This window comes from Carcharhinus amblyrhynchos, chromosome 6 (assembly GCF_965287045.1).
Source record: "Carcharhinus amblyrhynchos chromosome 6, sCarAmb.v2.hapA, whole genome shotgun sequence".
In the NCBI taxonomy this organism is placed as follows: Eukaryota; Metazoa; Chordata; class Chondrichthyes; order Carcharhiniformes; family Carcharhinidae; genus Carcharhinus; species Carcharhinus amblyrhynchos.
This window is the reverse complement of record NC_137329.1, coordinates 42,069,658-42,089,234: the sequence shown is the minus strand read 5'-3', so window position 1 is coordinate 42,089,234 and position 19,577 is coordinate 42,069,658. Positions and strand designations below refer to the sequence as shown.

General features: G+C 42.4%; 1 protein-coding gene across 3 annotated transcripts in view; it reads left to right on the top strand.

The window, feature by feature from the left end:
* The window catches only part of eps8l2 (EPS8 signaling adaptor L2), a 190,560-nt gene that overhangs the window by 82,724 nt on the left and 88,259 nt on the right, over positions 1-19,577 (top strand). For all 3 annotated transcript variants that reach the window (XM_080190320.1, XM_080190318.1, XM_080190319.1), the window contains one exon: positions 3,592-3,638. In XM_080190320.1, the coding sequence (XP_080046446.1) occupies positions 3,596-3,638 (43 nt within the window). In that variant the 5' untranslated portion in view covers positions 3,592-3,595. The remainder of the gene's footprint in view (positions 1-3,591; positions 3,639-19,577) is intronic.

Here is a 19,577-nt window from a genome sequence, read left to right as displayed (position 1 = left end):
TTTAAACCAACAAATCATTGGCCACAATTTTCAAGATGCAAGCAAATGCAAATTGTGATTAAATCCTGCTATTCTTTCTCTAAATTTATTGATACTTTCGGATTATCTAAGGGATGCGTGATAATTTTTTCAAGATTGTAGCACTGATCATATTTTCATTTTGGTGGGAATTTAGATATTATGTTCTGTTTATACTATCGCCTAATGATTTTTTTACTGATAATAAGAACAAGATTACAATTTGACTACAAATGATGGACGTGAACATTTCCAGTGTTGCCAATACAAAGTCTTCAAAATTAAGCTAAGGGACAATAGATACAGCATGTTAAATATTTGTAAGTGACTCTACTTTAAAACAGACATGAGCCTACTTACCTGAAATTCTTCTGTTTTAAATGAATGCATAATTAATATGAATAATTGAGACAAAAACATAATTTCAAACGCCCAAATAATCTGGAAATGTTTTGTCCTGCCCCTCTTGAGTTATCAGGTCAGCCCTCTTGCAGTTTCAGTTGTATCCCATGCCTCTTTTTGGACTTTGTTTATACTATTGTACCTGTCACATTGTTATCCCTGGTATATTGTGTTTAGACAACATGAGAGACCTGTGTATAGTTAAACACCTATGGTGATTCCTCAACATATAAACATCTCTGAATTTGACTATGCATGGAATAAATGCTGCCTTTACATTACGAAGTGGATGTCGATAGAAGGTTCCTTTTCAGAAGCAACAAATGCTATCTGTGGGTTGTTGAGGATCCCTCAATGGTTTACCTCGGTGCCTTGAGATCAGAAGTAGAAGGTCTACCAGCAGCAAGTATAAATACTGTTGTTGGAGCTCTTCTTGCCAAGAAGTGCATGAGTACATAGTCCAACCACGCAGACTGGTGGTTTAGTTTTGTTTACTGTTCAGCAAAGACTTTCCCAGCCATGAAATTAAAGTTACAAATTGTAACTTTGGAACAAGTGTCTGTGTGCAGGAGATGGTGTGTGTCTGCGCAACATTGGACCATGGAAAAGGCACATGTACTTTTCAGCAAGAATGATAAGACGAGGATAATGCCTACTTTTTCCTTTCAGGGGTCTCACGTCAATGTTTAGCACACTGAATAAAATCCGCTAACTCCAAATAGATTGATGTGGAGTTGGACTGAGGTGGGCACAATAAGAAGTCTCATAACACCAGGTTAAAGTCCAACAGGTTTATTTGGTATCACGAGCTTTCATAGAACATTACAGTGCAGTACAGGCCCTTCGGCCCTCGATGTTGCGCCGACCAGTGGAACCAATCTAATGACCCTCTAACCTAAACTATTCCAATGTTATCCATATGCCTATCCACTGACCATTTGAACGCCCTTAAAGTTGGCGAGTCCACAACTGCTGCAGGCAGGGCGTTCCACGCCCTTACTACCCTCTGAGTAAAGAACCTACCTCTGACATCCGTCCTATAACTATCAGCCCTCAATTTAATGCTATGTCCCCTCGTGTTAGCCATCACCATCTGGGGGAAAAAGGCTCTCACTGTCCACCCTATCTAATCCTCCGATCATCTTGTATGCCTCAATTAGATCACCTCTTAACCTTCGCTCTAATGAAAACAATCTCCAGTCCCTCAGCCTTCCCCCATAAGATCTTCCCACCATACCAGGCAACATCCTGGTAAACCTCCTCTGCACCCTTTCCAATGCTTCCACATCTTTCTTATAATGCGGCGACCAGAACTGTACGCAATACTCCAAGTTTGGCCGCACCAGAGTTTTGTACAGTTGCAACATGATCTCATGGCTTCGAAATTCAATCCCTCTACCAATAAAAGCTAACACACTGTACATCTTCTTAACAACCTTTATCAACTTGGGTGCCAACTTTCAGGGATCTATGCACATGTACAGCGAGATCTCTGTGCTCATCGACACTACCGAGAGTCCTTCCATTAGCCCTATATTCTGTACTCCTGTTACTCTTACCAAAATGAATCACCTCACACTTTGCCGTATTAAACTCCATTTGCCACCTCTCAGCCCAGCTCTGCGGCTTATCTATGTCCCTCTGCAAACTAACTTCCATCCCCACTGTCTACAACTCCTCCGACTTTAGTGTCATCCGCAAATTTACTAACCCATCCTTCTACACCCTCATCTAGGTCATTTATAAAAATGACAAACAGCAGTGGCCCGAAAATAGATCCCTGCGGTACACCACTAGTAACTGAACTCCAGGTTGAATATTTCCCATCAACCACCACTCTGTCTTCTATCAGCTAGCCAATTCCTGATCCAAACTGCTAAATCACCCTCAATCCCATGCATCTGCATTTTCTGCAGTAGCTTACTGTGGGGAACCTTATCAAACGCTTTGCTAAAATCCATACACACCACATCAACTGCATTACCCTTATCCACCTCTTTGGTCACCCTCTCAAAGAACTCTAAGGTTTGTGAGGCACGACCTACCCTTCACAAAACCGTGTTGACTATCCCTAATCAAATTATTTCTCTCTAGATGATTATAAATCCTATCTCTTATAATCCTTTCTAAAACTTTGCCCACGACAGAAGTAAGGCTCACCGGTCTATAATTCCCAGGATGGCCTCTACTCCCCTTGAACAAGGGGACAACATTTGCTATCCTCCAGTCTTCCAGCACTATATCTGTAGCCAATGATGACATAAAGATCAAAGCCAAAGGCTCTGCAATCTCCTCCCTAGCCTCCCAGAGAATCCTAGGATAAATCCCATCCGGCCCAGGGGACTTATCTATTTTCACACTCTCAAGATTTGCTATCACCTCCTCCTTACGTACCTCAATCCCGTCTAGTCTAAAAGCCTGTTTCTCAGTATTTTCCTCGACTACATCGACTTTTTCGGCACGCTGTTCCTTCACCCCTGCCTCACCTTGACTTCCCTGATGAAGAAGCAGCACTCTGAAAGCTCATGATACCCAATAAACCTGTTGGACTACAACCTGGTGTTGAGACTTCTTACTGTGTACAAATAGATTGGAAATTGAATCTGGAACTCCCTTGTACATGTCATATGTGATTTATCATCATGCAATTGGCAAACTCCTTTAAGACCAGTCATATGTGTCGGGTGGTGCATGATACATTGATCTGAGATGGATCTTGAAAGGTTATGTTATTTACTGGAAGGATGGAGGCTGAGGAGAGACCTGATAAAGGCCTACAAAATTATGAGAGGCATAGAGAGGGTGGATAGTCAGAGGCTTTTTCCAAGGGTGGAAGTGTTAATTACATGGGGGCACAGGCTCAAGGAAAGAGGGGGAAAGTTTATGGGAGATGTGCAGGGCAAGTTTTTCATGCAGAGAGTAGTGGGTGCCTGAAACATGCTGCCAGAGGAAGTGGTTGAAGCAGGCACATTAACGACATTTAAGAGGCATCTGGATGGGTACATGAATAGGGAGGGGTTAGAGGGGATATGGACTGAGTAACCGCATAAGGTTTTTTCTCTTGTTTAGTTAGTGCATCATGATCAGCACAGGCTTGGCGGGCCGATGGCCTGTTCCTGTGCTGTACTTTTCTTTGCCCTTAACGTGATTTTTCATTATTCTGTTTTGCAGCAAGATGTCAGGATCTGAAGGGAAGATGAGTGCAAAAGCTCTATATGGTGAGTGTTTACAATAATATCAAAGCTTGTTCTTCATTCAGTGAAAAAATGAGGTTAGCAACCTAGAAACTAATGTAATGTCCTGCTAGTTGGAGTATACTACTTCAGAAGCTCAACGTATATTTGGTTTAAAACATGAGACTATCCATTTAATAGTTAAACATATTTATGTTCGATGGCTGAGTGATGCAATGGCTGGGAAAACTAGCCTAGAAATACCTACTTGTGATCTCAGGGTACAAACATCTGACACTGCTTTGCCTGTTATTTTAGCTGAGACATAAAACCTATTTGTTTTGAAGTAGATTAATGTCAATATTAAAATAATGGAAGATTATGGTTACACAAATATGTTAAATAGTCATGTGAATTCAAACAGTTTTTTTTACTCTGCGGCAAGGATTTAAATCCACTTGAAAGACTTCAAACTGAAGTAAATCCAGGGTAGTCTTGGTGAGTATAAGACTATGGCTAATGGCTGGTTACAATTCAACAACAAACTAACAGTTTCAGTTCCAAAGGCCGCAGGTACAGGCCTGTCATATGAGGAGAGACTAAGTCAGTTAGGATTGTATTCATTGGGGTTTAGAAGAGTAAGAGGGGATCTCATAGAAACTTATAAAATTCGAACTGGGTTAGACAGGGTCGATTCAGAAAGAATGTTCCCAGTGGTGGGGCAGTCCAGAGCTAGGGGGTCAGAGTTTGAAGATAAAGGGTAAACATTTTCAGACAGAGGTGAAGAGAAATTTCTTCACCCACAGGGTGGTGCATCTGTGCAATTCACCACCACAGAAAGTAGTTGAGACCAAAACAGTGTATAATTTCAAGAATAAATTAGATATAGCTCTTGAGGCTAAAGGGATCATGGGATATGAGAGGAAGGACGGATCAGTGTAGTCATAGAAATCATAAAAACAGGCAGCACGGTGGCACAGTGGTTAGCACTGTGGCCTCACAGCACCAGGGACCTGTGTTAGATTCCTGGCTTGGGTCACTGTCTGTGTGAAGTTTGCACGTTCTCCCCATGTCTGCATGGGTTTCCTCACACAGTCCAAAGATGTGCAGGTTAGGTTGATTGGCCATGCCAAATTGCTGCTTAGTGTCCTGGGATGTATATGTTAGAGGGATTAGCAGGATAAGTATGTAGGGTTTTGTTGACAGGGCATGGGTGGGATTGTTATCGATAGAGACTCAGATGGACTGAATGACCTCCTTCTGTACTGTAGAGTGTCCATGATTCTATATTGATTTTGATGATGAGCCATGATCAAAAGGAAAGGAAAGGTGCAGCAGGCTCAAAGGGCCAAATGGCCTATTCCTGCTTCTATTTTCTGTTTCTATGAAATGCAAATGCACTCAAGACATAAAAGAAGATTAGGATTCGGGAGTTGAGAAAGCTGTCCAGTGGATGTGGCCTCTGCCATAGTTGGTTCAACAGAGTCTGAAGCTACTACTGAATGCAAAATGTGAGGAAAGAGTTTATTTCCTAACAATGATAACCTCCAAATAAAACTCCTCCCATCCTCCCCTTAAAGTATTTTTGCTGTCAAAATAATTAACAAACCAAATACAAGCACAAAGAGACACTCCAAACACATCCGTATTTTGATGGTAACTATATGATGGAGCTCATTGAGTTGCCATGTAGCAATTTTCTATGGAGTACATTTCAGTGTTCAAATCTATTCAGAATTCATTCAATGGCACTGAGACATCCAACGAGGCTTATAATGACTTTGAACAACACGAGAGTGCAAATTGTTGCCAAATCATTCTGATGGGCAGGAAGAAGGTGGGAGGAAATAGTTATGCAATGCATTGAAGAATGCATCAACAAGAGCTCCTCCAGTGATCTAGGGGAGGATTTTAACCAAAGAAATTGGACAGTTTTGGGTCGGGTTAATTAGATACCTGACCCAACCTGCTGACTTTGTGCTTTAACTGGGAAGATGAGCAGCTAATTCCAGGATAATGGGTTGGTCCCTCAAATTTCCTCAGCATCCTGGTGAGAACTTGGCAGATCCCGGATGTGTATACCTTGGATTCATGAGGGGTAGGTATCCAATGTGTCTGCTTGAGGATCCCCAGTGGTGGGAACCAACCTCCCACCACCTTCACCATGAAACCTCTAATAATTTTCCCCAAGGTCTTCAACCTCCATTCTCTTGTCCTTGCTTAAAGCTAAAGATTTTACTGTACTCGCTAGTCGCATCCTCTAGCAACTATCTCCCAATGCTCACACTTTCAAAATCAACCTTCATTCTTTCCAACCCCCTGCCTCCTGCACTCTAGCTGACTCCTGCCCTGTGAATGATGTCCCTTCTAGCCCACAGGATGGAATTGCTGGTTCTGTAAATTAGACCCATCAATTCCCTGTCCAACTGGAAGCCAACCTTTCAATCAGATGGGTTTCTGTGTGGAGAGTCACCTGGAACTCCCAGAAGATGAGGTAGAATCCTGAGCCATCAGCATAAAGGTACAAAGCCCTGTGTACTGCAGTCCAAAAGTCGAAGTTTTGTTCCCTGGCCCGTGCTGATCCCTCCACTGAGATAGCAATTGAATGTTATAATTTGCCTCAGCCCTCTAGGATAGGTAGAGGAAGAAAACCAGCCAGTGGATCCAGTTTCACATCAGTAACCTACGTATCGTGTTGCAGTGTGTGCATATGGAGCCATTTGATCAGGCTTTGGTAATGCCCCACAATTGAACGCCTTATCAATAATGAATACCTAGGTTCACATTTAAAGAATGACATCAGCAAGGTAATGGAATCAATTTAGGAACTAATAATTTCCAGTATGAAAGGAGAAGATGGCAAAGTGTATTGTGACATAGCTGATGAAGACAAAAGCAAATCGATCCATTTTAAAATCGCATTTTTCCAGAGAGCTTCTGTTTACTGGCAAAGCACTTGGCTGAAATTAGGTGGGAACCTCATAAATACACATTGGATTTTATTTTGGACATAGGATCCCAGTGCAACCTGAAGGTGGGCAATGCACTATAATGCAGCTGAATGCTGAAAATTGGAAGGTGAAAGTTAATTCTGTGGGGAAAATGTAGAGTATTCCTCATGGCTCCAGAAGTTTACCATGGGCACTTCTGTTGCTTCCCACCCTTCTTACCATCAGTTTTCTCCTTCGCCAGCCTGTCTCCCAACATCCACTGCTTACCACATCCCTCCCACATTAATTTATCCCCCTGCTGACTGGCTTGGCCTCCATTTCCTATCCCATGTCTGGAGTTAAAATTTGCCCAGTAGCAGTCTGCAGTGCGGGATGCTTAATTGAGCAGAAGCAAGTCATCTCCAAAATTCCAAAAGCAGTTTCCATTAAAGTACATAATGTTGGTGAAGTAATTATGGGAGAAGGAGCCATTTTCTTTCTGTTGCCTCTGTGAGGAGGTCAGATTGCACTTCTGTGGCATACAATTGTTTTAGCAAGGAGCCAGTCTATATTTAAATTAAACTCACACCAGCAGCTTTTGTTTATTGAGGTTTTCTAGTGAATAATAAGAGTTAGAATTGAGATTCTGTCATCTTCTGTTCAAAATCTGTTTTAGACAAATGAGTATATATTGAAAAGGGTGAAGAAATATATATTCCACTGAATGATGTACTGTTTACTGTTCATTCAACTGTTTTATGTAAATAAACCGCTTGTTGGATCAAACCCTGAGGCTCCATCTAATAGTTTGCTTTCAAAGAGAGGAGAATTAGGGGGTGGCACATGATACAACCAGTAGACAGCATATGTGTTTGCCGTTAAGATACCTGAGTCTTATTATCATTTACTTGTGTCTCACTATCATTTAATGAAATATTGAACTAGGAAAGATGCATTTGGATTAAAGGAAGATGTACTTGGATTGTAGAGAATGCAAGATCCACCCTTGGAAGTGCCTAATGAGATCTGATAGAATATCTAAAGTGCCCAAAACTGCAACATTGCATTTCAGCAATTCCAAAAATGTTTACAGCAACTGGAATTGTTTGACACAAACATTAGAACCACAGATAATGTACTTGTCACAGAGTGTCACTCCCTGAATTGGGCAGAGCTGTAAATAAGTGATACCGCAAGGTAGATTTGTAAACCCATTCAACTGAGCAGAGCTGCACATTTCCTGCCAAAAGACAGTTTTAAAAGATTGAGACTGTAAACTCAGTGGAAAACCTCAGCTGGAGTCACACTGTGATATTTAGAAACATAGAAACATAGAACATTACAGCACAGTACAAGCCCTTAATGTTGTACCGAGCTATGTCCAATCCCAAGATCAAGCTATCCCCTCCCTATCACTCTGGAGTGCTCCATGTGCCTATCCAATAACTGCTTGAAAATTCCTAAAGTGTCCGACTCCACTATTACAGCAGGCGGTCTATTCCACACCCCAACCACTCTGAGTGAAGAATCTACCTCAAACATCCCTCCTATATCTCCCACCATGAACCTTATAGTTATGCCCCTTAGTAACAGCTACATCCACCCGAGGAAATAGTCTCTGCATGCCCACTCTATCATTCCCCCTCATCATCTTATAAGCTTCTATTAAGTCGCCTCTCATCCTCCGCTGCTCCAAAGAGAAAAGCCCCAGCTCCCTCAACCCTTCCTCATAAGACCTACCCTCCAAACCAGGCAACATTCTAGTAAATCTCCTTTGCACTGTCTCCATTGCTTCCATGTCCTCCTTTATAACGAGATGACCAGAATGGAACACAATATTCCAAATGTGGTCTCACCAACATCAAGTATAGTTGTAGCATAACCTCATGGCTCTTAAACTCAAACCCCCTGTTAATAAACCCTAACACACTATAAGCCTTCTTCATGGCTCTGTCCACTTGAGTGGCAACCTTCAGAGATCTGTGGATATGAACCCCAAGATCTCTCTGTTCCTCCACATTCCTTAGAACCCTGCCGTTGACCCTGTAATCCACATCCAAGTTTGTCCTACTAAAATGAATCACCTCACACTTATCAGGGTTAAACTCCATCTGCCACTTTTCAGCCCAGCTCTGCATCCTATCAATGTCTCTTTGCAGCCTGCAAGAGCCCTCCACCTCATCCACTATTCCACCAATCTTGGTGTCATCAGCAAATTTACTAGCCCACCCTTCAGCCCCTTCTTCTAAGTCATTGATAAAAATCACAAATAGCAGCGGACCCAGCACTGACCCCTGTGGTACACTGCTGGTAACTGGCCTCCAGTCTGAAAATTTTCCCTCCACCACCACCCTCTGTTTTCTATGATACAGCCAGTTACTTATCCAATTGGCCAAATTTCCTTCTATCCCACACCACCTTACTTTCTTCATGAGCCTACCATGGGGAACCTTATCAAATGGCTTACTAAAATCCATGTGTACGACATCACCTGCTCTACCTTCATCCACACACTTAGTTACTTCCTGAAAGAATTCAACCAAATTTGTGAGGCAGGACTTGCCCCTCACAAAACCGTGCTGACTATCCCGGATTAAGCTGCATCTTTCCAAATGGTTATAAATCCTATCTCTCAGGACCCTTTCCATTAACTTACCAACCACCGAAGAAAGACTAACTGGTCTATAATTACCAGGGTCATTCCTATTTCCTTTCTTGAAAAGAGGAACAACATTTGTCACTCTCCAGTCTTCTGGCACTATCCCCCTGGACAGTGAGGATCCAAAAGTCAAAGCTAAAGGCTCCGCAATCTCATCCCTTGCCTCCCAAAGTATCCTAGTGCCTCTACCTCCATTGCCCTCTTTCCCCCCCGCCCCCCGGTGTCCAAAGTGTTTGCCTTGAGCAAAGCAAAAGCAGTCATTTCACAATGTGGTGTAATATATTCCACAAGAGAATTAATGGCAGTCTTTCACAAAGCTACTAAGTACTGCTCAGACTGTCATAAAATGGCAGTCATGATCTGCAGAAGAGTGGCTTCCTGACTTTTCTTCCTTCCAAGCTTCTTAAAAACAAAAGTGTAACTCGGCTCCACTCACAAATAATGAGAGCTGTTATTATCTAAACTGTAGTGTTTTCTTTTTGGCAGAACTTTCCAGCCCTTCCTGCTGGCAGGACTTTTCATTCCCGTCAAAGTCAATGTACATTTGAATGGCTTGTCACATCTTAGGGCCCTGCCCGCTGCCACGTCAGGACTGTAAAATTCCACCCTGTGTTATTTTTATGTTTCTCCAGTAGATCGAGCAGCACAGTTTTAATTTTTGTTCGCATTTGGTGGCATTCTTAAATGATGCTGCAACTATGAATCACAGTTCAAAGTAAAGATTCATTTTGAGGTGTAAACAGCAGGTGCTTCTCTGGTTTTATGAGCTGCTTTATTTGTCCCTTCTTTATTTACAGTAAAATTCCATCTGCAAGGTCATAACATGCTTTTTGTATTGTTCACTGTTATGTGATGTGCTATGGAGTGGAGATTTGTGTCTGACTTGTCACAATCATAAACCAGACCAGATTGAAATGAGCCAATGCGAAATTTGTAACAATTGCATCTGTTGATATTTCTTTTTATTCACTTGTGGGTCATGGGCGTAGCTGGTTGGTTAGCATTTTATTGCCCACCCCTAGTTGCCCTTGAGAATGTGGTGGTAAGCTGCCTTCTTAAATCACTGCAGTCCATATGCTAGTCAAAATCAAATCTAATTCATGTGCTTACATTGATCCACAATGCCATTATGGAGGGAATTCCAAGATCTTGACCCAGTGACTGTGAAGGAACAATTTTATATAGTTCCAAGCCAGAACAGTGAGTGACTTGGAGGAGAACTTGCAGGCAGTGGTGTTCCAAGGTATTTGTTTCACTTGTCTTTCTAAATGGGAGTGGTCGTGGGTTTGGAAGGTACTATCTAAGGCACTTTGGTGAATTGCTGCAATGAATCTTGTAGATTGTAGAAGCGGTGTGTACTGAGTGTCAGTGGTGGAGAGAGTGGATGTTGTGGTGCCAATCAAGCTGGCTGCTTTGCCCTGGATAGTATCAAGCTCCTTGAGTGTTGTTGGAGCTGCATGCATCCAAGCAAGTGGGGAGTGTTCCATCGCACTCCTGACTTCTGCCTTGTAGATGGTGGACAGGCTTTGGGGAGTCAGGTGAGTTACTTGCTGCATTATTCCTAGCCTCTGACCTGTTCTTGTAGCCACTGTTTGTGGCAAGTCTAGTTGAGTTTCTGGTTAATGGTAATCTCAATGTTGACAGTGGGGTATTCAGTGATGGTTACACTATTGAATGTCAAGGAGCAATAGTTAGTGTTTCTCATTAGTGATGGGCATTGCCTGGCATTTGTGTGGTGTCTTCTTAACCAGCTATTTTAATAAAGATGTAAATTATTTTTTGACTCAGGTCCAACATTTGTAATTTTTAACTTTGGGCCAGTGGAATTATGCTTGTATTTATAAATAAGTTATCCTGGTATTTTATGCAGTCAGTTATTTTAAATTTTTATAAAATTTTAATCATACAGTTGCAGTGGTCCACAATTGAACTTTTCTTTGTCTCATTGAAACTTTGAGAAGGGGCTGTGTACTAAAGTTTACTAATGAAATGGTTTGCATTGGTTAGAATTAAAGATATGAGAATCATTCTTTAGTTTTTTTTTAAATAGTAACACTTCTTGTTGAACATACATTACCCTGAATTTTACAAAGAATTGTCAGTTCTGAATGTTTAGGCTCTGCATGAGTTTCCTCTCGCTTTATTTTGTTTCAGCCCATCAACAGATCTCTATTCCTTTCCCCCTCGTTACTTGTCTGGCATGCCCTTAAATACAACAGATGCAATTCACCTCGACTGCTCCATGTAGTAGTGAGTTCTATCTTCTCACCTGCCTGAATAAAGATGTCTCTCTTATCTTACAGTTGTAACCGAGTTCTGAACTCCTGCAAAAGTGAAAATCTGATTACTTACCTGAGAGAAGAAATACCAAATTCTGCACAACTCATTCAATTTTAACTTATTTCCTTTCACTTATATTTTTACTGCTTGAGACTTCTTGGACACGATTTTACCTGCTGTGCACGCCACACCCCCTCTGCAGTGAAGTTCACTGCAGAGGAATGGAAAAATCCCACTGGCATGAATGGTTGTAACATTCTGGCTCTTGAGGCTCAAATAATGTGTGCAGTTTTGGTCTCCTAATTTAAGGAGGAAGGTAGATGCATTGGAGACGGTTCAGAGGAGGTTTACTAGATTGACACCAGGAATGACGGGTTATCTAATGAGGACAGTTTGGACAGACTGGGCTTATTTTTATTGAAGTTTAAAAGAGTGAGGGATGACTTAATTGAAGATTCTCAATGATCTTGACTAGTCAGACATGGAAATGATTTTATTCTTTGTCAGTGAGGCCACAACTAAGAGGCACAGTTTTAACATTTGGGATCACACTTTTAGAACAGAGATGAGGAGAATTTTTTTTTCTGGGAGGGTTGTGCAACTTTAGAACGCTCTGCCTCAGAAGGTGGTAGGTCACTGAACATTTTTAAGGTGGAAGTAGATAGATTCTTGTTTAGCAAAGTAAAAGTTATCAGGGGTGAATGGAAATGTGGAATTCGAAACACAAACCAATCAGCCTTCACCTTTATTGAATGGTGGAGCAAGCTCAGGGGTCAAATGGCCTATTTCTGCACCTATTTTGTATGTTCCTATGTCATACAGTTGCAAAATATACCATGTCTTTTAAAAATTCTGTTGTTTCTACTGAGATTAATTAGTTGTTACAATCCCCATAGAGATCAAAAATTTTAAAGAGATTTCAAATCCCAATGACTAACTTGAAGGGGTTACGTGACAAACTTTAACATAAAGACATTTACGGTGACAAACTAACATTGACTAAATATCATCAAGTGAGCAACTAATGCTTTAAAGTACAAAAAAGATGAGGCTTGTTAATGTTTTGAGGTGACCGATAACCCCATGCCAAATACATATACATTATAATATGCTCCCACAGGATTAGTCTTTTAAGGAAACAGTCCATAATTCACACCCAGTTTCCTTTCGGTTCACATCTCCCTGTTTCATCAAGTCATAAACCAAGGTACCCATTGATAGGCACTTCCCCAGAGAACTTTCAAACTGATTATCATCGGTAAGATCACCTCTGGTGAATTTTTGTTCTGGCTATGCCAGGGCAACTTTTCCAGTCTTTAGATTGCCACGGGATGTGTCTCTTCAAAAAGAGACTGTCCTTAGAATCATAGAGTGCAGAAGAGACCCTTCAGCCCATCAGCTCTGCATCAACACATGAGAAACACCTGAATCCCACCTAATCCCATCTACCAGCACTTAGCCCATAGCTTTTTTCCTATGTTCTGCCCTTACGGCTCATGGAGAACTTATGGCTTCTTCTCTGCTGACCACACCAGCTACAACCTTATGATCTGTCTCTGTTCCCCTCTCTCTTTTCCTGCCCAAAAGATTTTCAGGCTGAAAGTCTATCCATAGTTCACACAACTATTTGTATCTTTTTTCAGGTGTGAACATTTTGCTCTAAATATGTTTTGACCTGGACCTCCCTTTCCCCATAGTAACCAAGCCATCCAGCTTTGTTATCAAGCAGAAGTTGAAGCTGATCACATGACCCAGATCACAACATATTGATATGAGAGATATATTTGTCGGACACAATGGAGCGTGTTGTGTCAAAAATCACATTCCCATGAAACTAGTTTGATCCTGTTTTGGCTATTTATACGTACATAGACAAATGACCACAAGAGGATGCTATTACACTATTACAATATGGTATCCTTCGATTCAAGATTTTAATGTAGGTTCTAAAGCCCAGTATATTGGGGTGATTATCCACTAGCTAGAAGCGGAATCATCGCTGGCCCATTAATTAGACGTTCAGGCTAAAAGGGGAATTGCACTTTGCGTCAAATCCATTGCAATTCTTCTGACCTGTTCCAATCAGGTTCCTGGCCAGATATTCTGGCCTCCAGCTATGCAGATTTGGCCGAGTGCTAAAGCCTCTGTCCTCACTTGCACGTGGATGGCTGGAAAATTCCAGCCCAAGTCATTTTTCTATACACGTGCAAGCACAAATGCTCACGCTAAAAGTCTATCCACTGTTCACACAACCACTTATACCTTTGTTTTCAGACGTGAACATTTTACACGTTGCTCCATGTATGCCTTGACCTAGACCCCTCGTGTGTAAAATAGCACAACATGGCAGGAAACCAAGGTAAAGCAAAATCCTCTTTCACTTCCCATTAAACCTGCTCTGCCATTCAATAAGATTATGGCTGACCTGACTCTGTTCTCAACTCCATCTTCATGCCTCTTCCCCATAACCTCGTAAGACAAAGCTTCATCTCAGATCAACTGAGTGAATCATCTCTGAACTGCCTCCAATGCAAATACGTTCCACGTTAAATAAATGCGGTCTCACCAACACACCTGTAGCAAGACTTCCCTGCTTTTATAGTCCATCTCCCTGACAGCAAACATTTCATTTGCCTTCCTAATTTACCGAATCAAAAGTGCAGAACAAGGTCATTTAGCCCGTCGAGCTTGCATTGACTTGCTGAATGAGTATTTTATCTAGTCCCACTCTCCTATCTTATCCCCAAAACCTTGCAAATTCTTTCTATTCAGATAGCAATCCAATTTCCATTTGAATACTTTGAACCTGCCTCCATCACCTTCTCAGGAAGCTCATTCCAGACTCCCATCGCCCCTTGGTGATATTTTTTCCTCACATATATCTTGTCCTCTTTGGTCAATTTCCCAAGGTGTGGTACCGACAACTGCTCACAATGCATCCAGTGTGGTTTGACAGGGCTTTGTATAGCTGAACAATGATGTCTCCCCATGTATTCTTTTCCCTTGGACATAAACACAGCATTTCAGTAGACTTCCTCATTACTTTCTGTACCTGTTCATGGTATTTTAAAGATCAGTGGACCCCGAAGTCGATCTCCACAGCTTCTAGCTTTTCACTATTTTCAAAGTTCCTTGTCCTGTCCTTTTTCAGTTCAAAGTGAATAATTTCATATTTGGCTATATTGAAATTCATTTGCCACAATTTCCATTCATCTATTACACTTGCACCTCCATTAGTTATAATGCCACCTTTCTTTGAACCTTTGGCAAATTTGCACATATGGCTATGTGGAAGTGAGTTTACAAACCCTCATTCCTGTGTATGCAAATAATCAAACACCCTCAAGTTTATCTTTGGTTTGCTCTGTACTCATTAATAAAAGTTTTGATCACAGCAAAATCCAAGCGGTTAGGGAAATATGTCACCACTTGGAAGGAAATAAGTCAAAACACCTTGCTGCTTACAAACTGGTTGTAAGAGGAAAAAAATAGTACTGCCGTCCTGTCCATAACAGTTAATTCAGTCTCTGATTTATGATTTCCAGTCTCCCACGTAGCAGGCCATTGGTTTTTTGAATGGATTCAATGATTTAATGGTAAAGTGAGGATCTTAGAATTCACCACAAGCTATGAGTTTCTTGCAGGAGAATATGTAGGAGGTTAACAGGCTGGTTCTCAGGTAAACTTTGAAACTGGAACAGAGTAAGTACTTTGGCTGTTTGGTGGATTGCAGTTAGTTTCAGCAGATGGTTCACAGATGCTGATGACTGATGGGCCTCAAAAGACCCAGATGCGTAGCCTTTCTCTGCATCTATTTGGCCATAGTTCTTCTGCAGACTGCCCTGGCCACTATGGATCTTGGGATAATAAAGGAATAGGTATCAGAAGCCAGTTTCAGTCACGTGGTCCACGCCATTGTCCACCCAGAATTACACAAAGCTCTTTGGTATTTATATATAATAGGAGTTAGATGGTGGACTTTCACACTTGACAGCCAGATAATTTAATTTAGTTCATTGGATTTCCTTTGCTGAACCGCAGACCTGGAGACAAGCACTGGAACTCTGCCACCTCGCCCACATGGAATCAGCACAGGCAAGGGGCCGGCAATGGAAATGTCTGTTGACCTTGAGCGGGAATTTCCGGTCTCACTTGAGCCAGGCCATAAAATCCCACCCAGAAATCCATTGACTCCTTGTTTTCACTAAGTTCTGAAAAATGGCAGGTGTGAATTCCACAGTATGATCATTCCAGGGCAAGGTGCCCACCCATGATTATTCAATTCGGAACTTTCCAGAAACTACACCGTATGTGTTAAATAGGCAAAGATCATCTGACCTTTTGCCAGCTAGCTCTATTAATAGTTCATCAATGTCAGACCTTTTCAAAATAAAAGCTACAGAAGCTTCCATGTTTAGTACAGTCCATGTGTGAAGTTATGAATATGACGTTGCCTTTGTAAGGCATGGCAGTAGAATAACATGCACAATTTTCCAATCTAAAGACACAATTCCTGAATTGAGAGAACTTGAGGATTATAGAACATAAATAGGAGCAGGAGTCGGCCATCTAGCCCTTCGAGCCTGCCCCGCCATTCAATAAGATCATGGCTGATCTGAAGTGGATCAGTTCCATTTCCTCACTTTCTCCCCATAACCCTTAATTCCCCTGTCTATCAAAAACCTACCTACCCGTGACTTAAATATATTCAGCAAGGTAGCCTCCACCACTCCAACGGGCAGAGAATTCCAGAGATTCACCACCCTTTGAGTGAAGAAGTTCCTCCTCAACTCTGATCTAAACTGCAACCCCCCCCCACCCCCGCTTGTCTTGAGGCTGTGTCCTCTAGTCCTGCTATCCTTTCTAAGTGGGAAGAATCTCTCTGCTTCTACCCTATCCATCCCCTTCATTATCTTATACGTCTCTATAAGATCCCCCTCAGCCTTCTAAACTCCGAGTACAGACCCAGTCTATTTAGTCTCTCTTTATAGTCCAACCCCCTCATCTCTGCTATCAGCCTACTGAATCTCCTCTGCATTCCCTCCAAGGCCAATATACCCTTCCGGAAGTGCGGCAACCAAAACTGCACACAGTACTCCAGCTGCGGCCTCACCAGTGCCCTGTACAGTTGCAGCAAGACCTCCCTACTTTTATATTCTATCCCCCTCGCTATAAAGGCCAACATTCCATTTGCCTTCTTGATCACCTGCTGCACCTGCAGACTGGGTTTTTGAGACTCGTGCACAAGGACCCCCAGGTCCCTCTGCACCGTAGCATGCTGCAGCTTTTCGCTTTTGAAATAATAATCCCTCCTACTATTATTTCTGCCAAAGTGGATAACCTCACACTTGCTAACATTATACTCCGTCTGCCAGGTCCTCGCCCACTCGCTCAGCCTATCCAGATCTCTCTGCAGACTTTCCACACCCTCCACGCAATTTGCTTTTCCACTCATCTTCGTGTCATCAGCAAATTTCATCACCCTACACTCAGCCCCCTCCTCCAGATTATCTATATAAATGGTAAAACAGTTGAGGCCCCAGCACCAATCTCTGCAGCCCTCCACTAGTCGCCATCCAGAATAGCACCCATTGATACCAACTCCCTGCTTCCTATTAAACAGCCAATCCTCTATCCACGCTAACATCTTGCCCCCAACTCCATGCACCCTAACCTTCTGCAGCAACCTTTTATGAGGCACCTTATCAAACGCGTTTTGGAAATCTAAAAACACCACATCCACCGGTTCCCTTCTGTCTACTGCACTTGTCACATCTTCATAGAAACCCAATAAATTCGTCAAACACGACTTCCCCTTAACGAATCTGTGCTGCGTCTGCTCTATCAAACAATTCTTCTCTAGGTGCCTCGCTTATTTCTTCTTTGAAGACAGATTGTAGCATTTTACCAACTACAGACGTTAAACTAACTGGCATATAATTCCCTGCCTTTTGTCTGCTACCTTTTTTTTAACAGCGGCGTAACATTAGCCGTTTTCCAATCTTCCAGCACTTCCCCGGAATCCAGTGATTATTTACCAAAATTCGCTAAGGCATCCACTATCACCTCTGCCATTTCTTTCAGAACCCTGGGATGCATTCTATCCGGTCCTGGGGACTTGTCCACCATCAGTCCCATTAGTCTATCAAGCACTACCTCTCTAGTGATAGTAATCGCATTTAGGCCCTCATCTTCTACCTTTAATGTGTGGCAAACTATTTGTCCTCCGCCATGAAGACCGAGGCAAAAAACTTATTTAAAGCCTCAGCCATTTCCTCATTGCCCACCGCTTAAACTCCCCTCATCCTCCAAGGGTCCAACATTCACTGTAGCCAGCCCCCCCCCCCCTTTATAATTTGTAAAAACTTTTACTGTCATCTTTTATATTTAGTGCTAGTTTATCTTCATACTCTATCTTTCCTTTCTTTATCACCTTCTTAGTCATTCTTTGATTTTTAAATCTTTCCCAATCTTCTAATCGCCCACTATTTTTAGCCACTCTGAACACATCAGCTTTTAATTTAATACTCTCCTCTATTTCCTTCGATAACCACGGCTGGTTATCCCTTCTCCTACATTCCTTCTTTACCATTGGAATATACTTCTGCTGAGTAGCAGAAAGATCTCCTTAAAAATCTTCCACTATTCCTCAGCCGTCCTACCAACCAATCTACACCCCCAATCTACATTCGCCAATTCCGCTCTCATCCTATCATACTCTCCTCTGTCCAAACAGAGGACACAGGTTTGGGACTCTACTTTCTCATCCTCCATCTGCATCAAAAATTCAACCATACTATGGTCACTCGTCCCAAGAGGCTCCCTCACAAGAAGATCCCTAATTCTACCTGCCTCGTTACACAACACCAGATCTAAGATAGCTCGCTCCCTCGTGGGTTCCGTCACACACTGTTCAAGGAAACTATCCCGACAGCATTCCAAGAACTCTTCCTCAAGCCTGCTGCATCCGACTTGGGTCATCCAATCAATATGCAGATTAAAATCCCCCATAATTATCGCCGTTCCATTTCTGCACGCATCAATTATTTGCTTGTTTATAGCCCACCCCACTTTAAAGTTATTATTTGGGGGCCTATTGACCACACCCACCAGCGTCTTCCTCCCCTTACTATTCCTTATCTCCACCCACAACAATTCCATGTTTTGCTGTTTTGGAGCCTATATCTTCCCTTACTACTGCCCTGATATTATCCTTAATTAACAGAGCTACCCCACCCACTTTTTCCTCCCATCTATCCTTCCTAAACAACTGATACACCTGGACATTCAGCTCCCAGTCCCTGTCACCTTGCAACCACGTTTCCGTAATGGCCACTGGATTATATCCATTTATGCTGATCTGTGCCATCAGCTCATTCACTTTGTACCTGAATGCATGAAGCATTCAGAAAAGTGTCTTTATCCCAGCCTTTATCTGGACCTTATTTGTAGACACGCTACTAACCTCTCTCATGCCCCCTACTCATTTTTATTATTGGGACATCCTCAACATTTTCCTGCACCCGTACCCTCTCCTTTACTTCAGATTTTGTAATTTCTCCCACCCCTGCACCACCACCCCACACACACACACACACACACACACACACACACACACACACACACACACACACACACACACACACCTGCCGCCCCAATTAGTTTAAAGCCCTATCTACAGTCCTAGTTATACGATTTGCCAGGACTCTGGTCCCAGCACAATTCAGGCTAAGACCATCCCATCTGCCCCAGTACTGGTGCCAATGCCCCATAAGTTCAAACCCATTCTTCCCACACCAATCCCTGAGCCACCCATTCATCTCCTTAATCCTATTTACCCTGCACCCATCTGCATGTGGTTCAGGTAGTAATCCAGAGATAACCACCTTTGTCGGCTCTGCTTTTTAATTTGATTCCCAGCTTTGCATACACCCTCTGCAGATCTTTGGTTCCTATTTTGCCTATGTCATTGGCACCCACATGAACCACAATGACTGGATTCTCACTTTCCCACTCCAGGTTCCTCTGCAGCCCAGATGAGACATCCTGGACCTGAGCACCAGGCAGACAACACACCCTTTGGTATTCTTTATCCTTGTCACAAAGGACAGTGTC